Source organism: Bos indicus, chromosome 5, assembly GCF_029378745.1.
Source record: "Bos indicus isolate NIAB-ARS_2022 breed Sahiwal x Tharparkar chromosome 5, NIAB-ARS_B.indTharparkar_mat_pri_1.0, whole genome shotgun sequence".
In the NCBI taxonomy this organism is placed as follows: domain Eukaryota; kingdom Metazoa; phylum Chordata; class Mammalia; order Artiodactyla; family Bovidae; genus Bos; species Bos indicus.
Genome location: NC_091764.1, coordinates 60,888,208 through 60,900,619, shown reverse-complemented (window position 1 = coordinate 60,900,619; position 12,412 = coordinate 60,888,208). Strand labels below are relative to the sequence as shown.

At 40.3% G+C, this 12,412-nt stretch overlaps 1 protein-coding gene across 10 annotated transcripts in view; it reads right to left on the bottom strand.

Moving 5' to 3' along the window:
* CFAP54 (cilia and flagella associated protein 54) overlaps nt 1-12,412 on the bottom strand; it is a 312,887-nt gene that overhangs the window by 167,940 nt on the left and 132,535 nt on the right. For all 10 annotated transcript variants that reach the window (XR_011566649.1, XR_011566651.1, XR_011566650.1 and 7 more), the window contains 4 exons: nt 11,820-12,001; nt 10,074-10,301; nt 1,605-1,828; nt 1,369-1,504 (listed from right to left, as the gene is read on the bottom strand). Coding sequence is in view for 7 of the 10 variants with exons in the window: in XM_070789566.1 (XP_070645667.1) it covers nt 1,369-1,504; nt 1,605-1,828; nt 10,074-10,301; nt 11,820-12,001 (770 nt within the window). In the remaining 3 variants the exon portion in view is untranslated. The remainder of the gene's footprint in view (nt 1-1,368; nt 1,505-1,604; nt 1,829-10,073; nt 10,302-11,819; nt 12,002-12,412) is intronic.

Below are 12,412 nucleotides of genomic sequence, written 5' to 3'. Positions count from 1 at the left end.
GGGAAAAATCAATGTGGACATTTGGGGAGGGGAGAGACAGCTGTAACTAATTTTGCTTCTTTGATTGAACCCTGACTGATACAGGCAGTTAGATACGTCAGCACAGAATACAGGAGAAAGGTCTAGACAGGAGATGTAATTTTGGTAGCCATCATCATAAAGATGTTTACTTTGAGCCACAGGTTGAGTTAACTCTCTAACAGAGAATACCTAGCTAGAGTACTAGAGGACCAAGAACAGAACGTTGGGCTGTACTAACACTGGGACACTGGGGAGAAGAGGAGGAAGCACCCAAGAAAATGCCGAAGAAGCAGCCCCTTCTTCTCATCTCTCGTCTGCTGCACTGCAGGGTCTGGGCCTCCTTCCTGTCCCAACTCAGGGTCTTTGATCCTGTCCTCCCCTTAGGCTGGAATGTTCTTTTCCACTATAGGGCTGGCCCTTTCCCACCAAATGTAACCATCTCCAAGAGACCTTCCCGATCACCTCTGCTCAACTTTTCCACCTCTCACCCCAGCCTATCTCTATCCCATGTAGCTGTTTTATCTTCTTCAGAGAATTTATGCTGATAATAAATCTTTTTATCTGTTTACATGTTTATCCACTGGTCCTACCTCCCTACTTCTGAAACTAACCTCCATAAAGCAAGAACACAGCTCTCTACATAGAATATGCAAGAGGCAAGAATATGCCAAGACCATAAGCAGCCTTTGTGAGAAGGAAAAAAATGTGAGCCTTCTCTGGGGGGCTACAAGCCCCTCAAGCCCACATGGATTAGTGTGTGGGGCAGGGGCTGGATTCAGCACCCCAACGTATGCCAAGTGCCCAAGGGCAGGACACAGACTGCACAATTGAATGCATCAGCTCTAATCTTAGGGAGTCAATACATATTTATTAAGCTAATAAATGAGAGAATAGATGTATCTCTTTCCTCCCTCAACTTAAAGCTGCAACATGTCATTCATGAGCCCTAAGTACTTTTGCCGTCATGGGCCTACTGCTCCATCAAAAAATATTATTAAAACTGTAACGCTGTCTTTAACATAAAAGTTCCTTTTTTCTTCTGATTGTAAAATAAATCAAAACATTTAATGGCTCCTAAAAAAGTGCTATGTCTCCAGCACTCTTTTCACTGTGCCTAATGCGTAAATCAGCTTTGACCTGGATATAAGCTCCTCGTGTACAAGGACTTAATTTTTGTTTTCTCTGTATCTGGAAAATACTGGCAAACAGCGATTCTCAACAATGTTTGCTGATTTGAATGATAAATGCCTAAGTGAAAATAGCAACATTTATCTGATCCCAAATCTTGCTAGTTATATGCATACTAATAAGAAATGACAACTGCATGAATAACAGAGCCTAACCTACCTTCTGTTTGTATTCAGTCTCATATCTTACACAAGCCTGTTGGCTGATGTCTGGGCCCTTGCATTTGGATATTTGCAGTAGAAGCTGGCGCTGTGCGTAAACCAGCAGTGGAGTCACTTGCTCTGTGTATCTTTCACTGGATAAGAGTAACATATATATTAGAAACAAACATTAGTAAAGACACGTTCTTCTCAGTGAAGTCTATCGCTGTTAGCCACCCTTTCAGAGGTACTTACTGCGAAACTGCATTGAACTGAATGGCAAGTGATACGAGTGTTTCCCATTTTTCTACTTGATAGACAAGTTCCAGAGATTTTAATACAAAGTCATGGATCCATTTCAAATCGACCACATTGACGTCATCCAGAGGATGCTCAAAGGTAAGGCTGGAACCACCGTTATCATTTTTAATATTTCCATAGCAACTCGGGACACTGAACTCTCCTTTTTCATCAATAGTCTGCAAGTAGCACATTGAAACAAAACTCTGAAATTTCATATTTCCCTACATGTTTCGTCTGAACACAAAATGAATAGCTAAAAATATAACATGGAAAAGAACTGAAAAGAAAAAAATTGAATATATTTATTATGCAAATCAAAGCTAGATGATACTGTTCAATAGCTCTTCTGTGATGAAGGAAATGTGTTACATTTGTGCTGTTCCATACAGTAGCCACTAAGCACATGTGGATACTGAGCTGTTGAAGTCTGACTACGGCAACTGGATTTTTAAGTTTATTTAATTTTAATTATTTAAGCCAAAATATACATAGCCACATATGGTTAGTCATTACTATACTTCCTGGTACATAGTCACTATTTAAGTAAGAACATTAAACCAATAAATAAGGTAAAGTTATGAGGAAAAACAGGCTATAGTATACATAAATATTTAAATTTCCTTAATATATTGGTTATATTCAGTTTGTATACGAAAATTTGCCCAGTTCCCTGATGCAAATGTCAAACTTAGGGAGAAAAAGTCTTCTAAATTCACTTCAGTTCAGTCGCTCAGTCGTGTCAGATTCTTTGCGACCCCATGAATTGCAGCACACCAGGCCCCACCATTCATCACCAACTCCCGGAGTTCACTCAAATTCATGTCCATCGAGTTGGTGATGCCATCCAGCCATCTCATCCTCTGTCGTTCCCTTTTCTTCCTACCCCCAATCCTTCCCAGCATCGGGGTCTTTTTCAATGAGTCAACTCTTTGCATGAGGTGGCCAAAGTATTAGAGTTTCAGCTTCAGCATCAGTCCTTCCAAAGAACATCCAGGGCTGATCTCCTTTAGAACGGACAGGTTGGATCTCCTTGAAGTCCAAGGGACTCTCAAGAGTCTTCTCCAACACCACAGTTCAAAAGCATCAATTCTTCGGTGTTCAGCCTTCTTCACAGTCCAACTCTCACATCCATACATGACCACGGAAAAACCATAGCCTTGACTAGACGGACCTTTGTTGGCAAAGTAATGTCTCTGCTTTTCAATATGCTACTGCTGCTGCTGCTGCGTCACTTCAGTCGTGTCCAACTCTGTGTGACCCCATAGATGGCAGCCCACCAGGCTCCCCTGTCCCTGGGATTCTCCAGGCAGGAGTACTGGAGTGGAGTGCCATTTCCTTCTCCAATGCAGGACAGTGAAAAGTGAAAGTGAAGTCGCTCAGTCGTGTCCGACTCTTCGCAACCCCATGGACTGCAGCCCACCAGGCTCCTACATCCATGGGATTCTCCAGGCAGGAGTACTGGAGTGGGGTGCCAGTGCCTTTTCCGCAATATGCTACTAGGTTGGTCATAACTTTCCTTCCAAGGAGTAAGCATCTTTTAATTTCATGGCTGCAGTCACCATCTGCAGTGATTTTGGAGCCCAAAAAAATAAAGTCTGACACTGTTTCCACTGTTTCCCCATCTATTTGCCATGAAGTGATGGGACCAAATGCCATGATCTTCGTTTTCTGAATGTTGAGCTTTAAGCCAAATTTTTCACTCTCCTCTTTCACTTTCATCAAGAGGCTTTTTAGTTCCTCTACACTTTCTGCCATAAGGGTGGTGTCATCTGCATATCTGAGGTTATTGAGATTTCTCCTGGCAATCTTGATTCCAGCTTGTGCTTCTTCCAGCCCAGTGTTTCTCATGATGTACTCTGCATATAAGTTAAATAAGCAGGGTGACAAGATACAGCCTTGATGTACTCTTTTTCCTATTTGGAACCAGTCTGTCGTTCCATGTCCAGTTCTAACTGTTGCTTCCTGACCTGCACATAGGTGTCTCAAGAGGCAGGTCAGGTGGTCTGGTATTCCCATCACTTGAAGAATTTTAGATAGTTTATTGTGATCTACACAATCAAAGGCTTTGGCATAGTCAATAAAGCAGAAATAGATGTTTTTCTGGAACTCTCTTGCTTTTTCCATGATCCAGCGAATGTTGGCAATTTGATCTCTATTCCTCTGCCTTTTCTAAAACCAGCTTGAACATCTGGAGGTTCATGTATTGCTAAAGCCTGGCTTGGAGAATTTTGAGCATTACATTACTAGTGTGTGAGATGAGTGCAATTGTGCAGTAGTTTGAGCATTCTTTGGCATTGCCTTTCTTTGGGATTGGAAAGAAAACTGACTTTTTCCAGTCCTGTGGCCACTGCTGAGGTTTCCAAATTTGCTGGCCTATGGAGTGCAGCACTTTCGCAGCATCATCTTCTAGGATTTGAAATAGCTCAACTGGAATGCCATCACCTCCACTAGCTTTGTTCGTAGAGATGCTTTCTAAGGCCCACTTGACTTCACATTCCAGGATGTCCAGCTCTAGGTGAGTGATCACATCATCGTGATTATCTGGGTCGTGAAGCTCTTTTTTGTACAGTTTTTTTGTGTATTCTTGCCACCTCTTCTAAATATCTTCTGCTTCTGTTAGATCTATACCATTTCTGTCCTTAATTGTGCCCATCTTTGTATGAAATGTTCCCTTGGTATCTCTAATTTTCTTGAAGAGATCTCTAGTCTTTCCCATTCTGTTGTTTTCCTCTATTTCTTTGCATTGATTGCTGAGGAAGGCTTTCTTATCTCTCCTTGCTATTCTTTGGAACTGTGCATTCAGATGTTTATATCTTTCCTTTTCTCCTTTGCTTTTCGCTTCTCTTCTTTTCACAGCTATTTGTAAGGCCTCCCCAGACAGCCATTTTGCTTTTTTGCATTTCTTTTCCATGGGGATGGTCTTGATCCCTGTCTCCTGTACAATGTCATGAACCTCATTCCATAGTTCATCAGGCACTCTATCTATCAGATCTAGGCCCTTAAATCTATTTCTCACTTCTGCTGTATAATCATAAGGGATTTGATTTAGGTCATACCTGAATGGTCTAGTGGTTTTCCCCACTTTCTTCCATTTCAGTCTAAATTTGGCAATAAGGAGTTCATGATCTGAGCCACAGTCAGCTCCCAGTCTTGTTTTTGCTAACTGTGTAGAGCTTCTCCATCTTTGGCTGCAAAGAATATAATCAATCTGATTTCAGTGTTGACCATCTGGTGATGATCATGTGTAGAGTCTTCTCTTGTGTTGTTGGAAAAGGGTGTTTGCTATGACCAATATGTTCTCTTTGAAAAACTCTATTAGCCTTTGCCCTGCTTCATTCCGTACTCCAAGACCAAATTTGCCTGTTACTCCAAGTGTTTCTTGACTTCCACTTTTGCATTCCAGTCCCCTATAATGAAAAGGACATCTTTTTTGGGTGTTAGTTCTAAAGGTCTTGTAGGTCTTCATAGAACCGTTCCCCTTCCGCTTCTTCAGCGTTACTGGTTGGGGCATAGACTTGGATTACTGTAGACCCTCTTTTCACCAAAATTAAAGAGTTACTATGTAACTATTGTATTCATTTCCTTAAGTCCTTGCTGCATTTGAAACACCCTAGAGATGTTTTCTTTTAATTTAAAAAATTTATTTATTCTTAATTGAAGGATACTTGCTTTACAACGTTGTGTTGGTTTCTGCCAAACATCAGCATTAATTGGCCATAGGTATATATATATGTCCCCTCCTTCTTGAACATCCCTCCCACTTCTCTCCCCATCCCACACCTCTAGGTTGTTACAGTCCAGATTTGAGTTCCCTGAGCATACAGTAAATTCCCATTGGCCATCTATTTTACATATGGTAATGTTTATTTCCATGTTACTCTCTTCATATATCCCATCCTGTCCTTCCTCCTCCCTCACCATCAGTCTGTCCATCAGTCTGTTCTCTATGTCTGTGTCTCCTTTGCTGCCCTGAAATAATTTCATCAGTACCATCTTTCTAGATTCCTTATATATGTGTTACTGTACAATATTCATTTTTCTCTTTCTGACTTACTTCGCTCTGTATAATAGACTATAGGCTCATCCACCTCATTAGAACTGACTCAAATGCACTCCTTTTTATGGTTGAGTAATAGTTCATTGTAAATCCATACCACAGCTTCTTTATCCATTCATCTGTTGATGGACATCTGAGTTTCTTCCAGGTCCTAGCTATTGTAAATTGTGCTGCAATGAACATTGGGGCACATGTGTCTTTTTCAATTTTGGTTTCCTCGGGGTATATGCCTCCTAGTGGGATTACTGGGTCATATGGTAGTTTTATTCGTAGTTTTTTAAGGAATCTCCATACTGTTTTCCATACTGGCTGTTATCAATTTACATTCTCACCAACAGTGCAAGAGGCTTCCCTTTTCTGCACATCCTCTCTAGCATTTATTGTTTGTAGATTCTTTTTGATGATGGCCATTCTGACTGGTGTGAAGTGATATCTCATTGTAGTTTCGATTTGCATTTCTCTAATAATGAGTGATATTGAGCATCTTTTCATGTGTTTATTAGCAAAATCCTTTAGATCCACCTACTGGCCAGACTATCAGAGAAGGGCATGGCAACCCACTCCAGTGTCCTTGCCTGGAGAATCCCATGGACAGAGGAGCCTGGTGAGCTACAGTCCATGGGGTCGCAAAGAGTTGAACATGACTGAAGCGACTTAGCACGCACGTACTGGCGAGACTATAGCCCAATAAAGTTAGTAGGGCTTCCCTGGTGACTCAGCATTAAAGAATCTGCCTGCCAGTGCAGGAGACATGGGTTCAATCCCTGGGTTGGGAAGATTCCCTGGAGAAAGAAATGACAACCCACTCTGGTATTCTTGCCTGGGAAATCCCATGGACAGAAAAGCCTGGCAGGCTACAATCCATGGGGTCAGACTAAACAACAATAACAACAAACCAAGTCTCAGTTCAATTCAGAACATTCCCTCCCATAAGATTCATAGTCCTTGAATTTGGAAGAGACCTTGAAAATCATCTGCTTGTGAAGGTATGAATAATAGGTGTGATATACATGACCTATGTGAATTTGCCCCCTTAGCACAGCGTCTGGCACATAACATGCTCAATAAAAGATAGATGTCATTTTGCTGATGTTATAAGCTCCGCCCTTATAATCTAATAATCAAAAGTCAAAGAAGTCAAATGACACCAGTTCCATTTATCTAAGTTCTCTTGCTGTGTGGATGAAAAATGGAATAATTTATGATTATAGGTGATAGATCTAAAGTTATTGCCAGATTTGTTAACATTTCTCCATTTCTAAACCGTTCATAAAGAAAATCATACATGGGGTGATACCATCCTTACGGTAGTCTAGTAGAGCAACCACACTGTCTAGATTCATATCTTCACTGATAAAAAAACAGTAGTTGTTTTTAAAAATTAGCAAGGAAATGCTTGATTTATTTTTCAGACTCTCTCACAAAAGGTTTTATTCTTTCTGGCCTCTGTTCTTCAAGTCGGTCTCTGATTGAACTCATGGAATCTTTTCTTTCATTCATTTTTTAAAATTTTATTTATTTTGGCTGTGCAGGGTCCTTGTTGCTGCTTGAGTTTTTCCTTAGTTGCAGCAAGTAGGGGCTACTCTCTAGTTGCAGTGCAGAGACTTCTCTTTTTTTTCATATTTTAACATATTTTATTTTATTTTATTAATTTAAATTTATTTATTTTAATTGGAGGCTAATTACTTTACAATATTGTATTGGTTTTGCCATACATCAACATGAATCTGCCATGGGTGTACATGTGTTCCCCATCCTGAACCCCCCTCCAACCTCCCTCCTCGCACCATCCCTCTGGGTCATCCCAGTGCACCAGCCCCAAGCATCCTGTATCCTACATCAAACCTGGACCGGCAATTCATTTCTTATATGATATTATACATGTTTCAATGCCATTCTCCCAAATCATCCCACCCTCTCCCTCTCCCACAGAGTCCAAAAGACTGTTCTATAATCTGTGTCTCTTTTGCTGTCTCGCGTATAGGGTTATCATTATCATCTTTCTAAATTCCATATATATGCGTTAGTATACTGTATTGGGGTGTTTTCCTTTCTGGCTTACTTCACTCTGTATAATAGGCTCCAGTTTCATACACCTCATTAGAACTGATTCAAATGTATTCCCATCACTTCATAGGAAATAGATGGGGAAACAGTAGAAACAGTGGCTGACTTTATTTTGGGGGGCTCCAAAATCACTGCAGATGGTGACTGCAGCCATGAAATTAAAAGACGCTTACTTCTTGGAAGAAAAGTTATGACCAACCTAGATAGCATATTGAAAAGTAGAGACATTACTTTGCCAACAAAGGTCCGTCTAGTCAAGGCTATGGTTTTTCCAGTGGTCATGTATGGATGCAAGAGTTGGACTGTGAAGAAAGCTGAGCGCCAAAGAATTGATGGTTTTGAACTGTGGTATTGGAGAAGACTCTTGAGAGTCCCTTGGATTGCAAGGAGATCCAACCAGTACATCCTAAAGGAGATCAGTCCTGTGTGTTCATTGGAAGGACTGATGCTGAAGCTGAAACTCCAGTACTTTGGCCACCTCATGCAAAGAGTTGACTTATTGCAAAAGACCCTGATGCTGGGAGGGATTGGGGGCAGGAGGAGAAGGGGACGACAGAGGATGAGATAGCTGGATGGCATCACCGACTCAATGGACATGAGTTTGAGTGAACTCCAAGAGTTGGTGATGGACAGGGAGGCCTGGCATGCTGTGATTCACAGGGTCGCAAAGAGTTGGACACGACTGAGCGACTGAACTGACTGACAATCCATCTTGGTGAACACACTATGTGCTTTGTTTCCAACCTCCCTCAGTGTACTACACATCAGTGCTGACACTAATTACCCCACAGTTAGGGTCAGATTCCACAGGTTTAAGAAGGGTCTGTGCTCACTGGAGATGCCAGTCACAGGTCCTCTGGCACCTGAACTCCTGACTGACCAGTTGTAAACTCAGGTCAGTAATTTCCTAGAATGACTCAGAACTCACTGACACAGTTTTCTTATGAAGGATATAACCCAAGAATAGCCAAATGCAAGACGGGCCAGGTCTGGATGGGTCTAAGATAAGGCATTTCTGTGACCTTTCCTATGGACTCAGGGCCTGAGATCTGCTTAGTATATCAATGTGTCCACCAAGCAGAATGTTTTTCAAGCTTTGGGTATCCAAAGTATATTCTGAATCTCTGTTATTTGGTATATACACATTTATGATTAGTATGTCTTTCTGATTAATTGAGCTTCTTCTCATTATGAAGTGTCCCTCTTTATCTTTCAAAATACTTTTTGACTTGAAGATCATTTTATCTAATATTAATATAGCCTCATCAACCTTTCTATGCTAACTATTTTTGTAGTATAATTCTTCCAATTACTGTTTTATTTTCAATCTATCTGTTTCTTCATATCTAGAGTGCTTCTCTTATGGACAAGTACACGTCTCTCTTTTTTTAACCCAGACAATCTCTGCCTTTTAACTGGGGTATTTAGTCTACTTATATTTAATACAGTTATTGATATAATTGGGCTAGGTTATTTGTTATCTTCTATTTGTTCCATGTGTTTGTGTTCCTCTTTCCCTGCTTTCTTTAGTTAACTGACTATTATTTAGTTTTCCATTTTAGTTTTAGCTTTCATTTGGCCTTTTAGCTATATCACTTTTTTTGGTAGTTACTTGGGGGATTATTAAATGCATACTTAACTTATCACATTCCACTTAAAGTTAATACTGTATCACTTTATACTTATATAAAGTTTAAAAACGTATTCAGTTTCATTTTATTTGCCCTCCCAGTCTTTTGTACTATCATTATCATATATTTTACATCTGAAAAATGTTATAAACCCCATGATTCAAAATATTTATGTGTTTACTAATTTTTAATGTGTTTAAGTTATATGAGGTTTGCTTTTTTTTTTTTCAGTTTTATTTTCATGCTTTAAACTACCGTGTGGTAGATTTGAAATGGCTGCAAATTCTACATCTAGAGAAACAGAACAGGGACTAAAACAAGTATCAATCAACAAGCTACATGATCTGTTTTAAGGTCTGTTTTTTCTCTGTCAAATGATTGCCATGAAGATTAAATGTACTTTGGTTAGTTTCTGTAGAAGCTGGAGCTCAATAAATGCTACTTTCTTTTCCATTTAAGAAACTGATTTTCAGGCAGATATTTGTAATTAACATCAGCACACATTATATACTGTGAACCAAATAACAAAGCAAATAAAATTAAGACAAACCAAAAAACAACTCAAGCAAAATATAAAATTTCTACTTATCCCAAGCTGTATGGTACACACACACACACAAAATTGTTAATCAACTACAATAAAGAGAATTGCCCAAATACTCTTACCTTAATAGAATCAGTATTCTGTAGTTCTATTAACATGTCAATAAGTAATTCTGCTCCCAAATAGAATGGTAAAACAGAGATACAGAGGAAACTATCCTGGCTAATAGGAAATGTCTTATACAGATCCACTGCTTGTTTATGCAGTATTTGTAGCTCCTGAGTAAAGTTCCAAAGGGCCCGACAGCAGTTCTGAAGCAGAGTCCAATAGCCACCACGATGAGCAAGAACCTAAGACAAGCACAACATTCAAAAGATGCCAAAGTTACAGATCTCTGAGTGACTTCACATCTCTGCTAATATTCTAAGTCAGTAATAAAAGTTGTTATATGCTACTTACAGTGCTAAACACCATGGTAAGACATTTATATTCTAATATAACATTCTATATAACAACTCCTATGAAGAAAGTATGCACTAGTATTCTCATTTTACAGATGAGGAAATGAAGGCATGGGGCTAACTTGCCCTGGGTTATGACTCCACTAAATGATGAGCTAGGACTCCAACATGCCCATTGTTCTAAGTGCCGGGAATGTCTCAGTGAGCAAGGGAAACTGCGCCTGACCTTGTGCTGCTTTTGATTAGGAAAATCCAACACTATTAAGCAGACATATCAAAGTACAATTTCAGGGAATGGTAAGTGTTATAAAGGAAATTAAAGTAGAAACTACTCACCCTGGTAAGGGTGAGAGGACAGGGTGGTCAGGAGAGAAGTCCTCTCTAAGGAGGTGACATATGAGCAGAGCCCAGAATGCTGAGTGGAACAACTCATGTGAAGGAGAGGGTGGGGTTATCGGGAGGAGAAGGGCCTTTGGGGCTGAGGGAACAGGAGGTGCAAAGTATGGATAGTGAGCCTGAGGACTGAAGAGGGAGGTTCTAAAGCACACTTAGTGCTTTCAGAACCACAGAGGGGAGAGTAGACTGCACCAGGGAGAGAGGAGCTGAGTTCTGAGAGGTAAGTAGGACCCAGACCCTCCAAGCCCTAAAGCTGCTAGAAAGGAGGATGGGATGCATTGTTAATGCCCATGGGAGATGATGTGAGATGACTTTACATATTTTAGAAAGTCACTCTCTACTCCATGAAGAAATATGGGAACTTAAGTCTTTTTTTCTTGTCCAGAAAGGATAGATTTCTTCTCATCTCTTGAGAAGTTTGACGTACCTCCGCTTCTTGCTATGAGAAAAAGGAAATTAATTTCTTTGTAGTTAATTCCTATTCTGAGTTTAATAATCTATCAGATAACATTTAAGAAGGAAAAAGAGAAAAGCAGTTGAGAGAAGACACAAGTAGCCTGTAGAAGCAGGTCGGGGGAAGGGTTAGGGCTTTCCTATACCTAGAAAGATATTCCCCTTTCCTAGAGGAGAGAAAGGAGCATGTGCTGCCCAGGAGGGAGCAACAGTCTAAAGAGGAACCCCTGGTCTCACTGGAGAAGCCCATGTTCCAGGTGTGGCTAGAAAGCAGCAGAGGGGTGTCTGAATATTCAAGGAGACTTTGTAGACAAGGACAAAGGGCACCTCAGCTCTGGATGATTGGATGACTAATGACAAAAGGGGTTCACCGTCTCCCTCACAACTCTACCACTCTACTACTGAGACCTCAGTGCTGTGGCAAGCCTCACGGATGATTGATACAAAATCCAGCAGGTTTAGTCTCACTGTTGAAATCAAAATTATGAATAATAAGGAAATAAATATATCACACATGCCCAAATTCATGGGCTGAGATTCGAAGAAGGACCAACTTACCATTGCTCTCCTGCAATATAAAAAGATTTTCATAAAATGATCCAAGAGACCCACATTTGCAGATCGATCCTTTTCTTTACTGCTAAGTCCCGACTGAGAGTCTGATTCATAAACCGTTTGGGTCTTGGAAACATTTTCACCACTCATTTTGGAATTAAGAAATGCCAAAAATTCTTCAGCATCTACAGTATAAAAATAAAGTATAAAGTTATTGAAAGTAGAGAGTTAAGCTTCAGAAAACACAATAGGTGACTAGCATCAAATAAATAATTCAGATAACAACTGCTACATTAGTTTGGAGAAAGGAGAAAATTGTTATGGATGCGATGAACCAGGGAAAGTTTCCAGAGAAGGAGGTGCTTAGATTAGCTCTTAAGGGTGAATCATGATTTAGCTGTGGGGGAAGAGTATGGAGAGCATTTCAGGCAAAAATGATTGGCCAAAGGAATGAAGCAGAGGTAGGAATGCCATGTTTCAGGGGAGAAGAATGACAGGATCCTAACTTCCCTCCAAACAGGCTATTCCCTGGACACATACACTGGAAGATGAGGAGGATCCCCTGCAGTTAGGCAGTGCAGCAGCCCTGATCACTC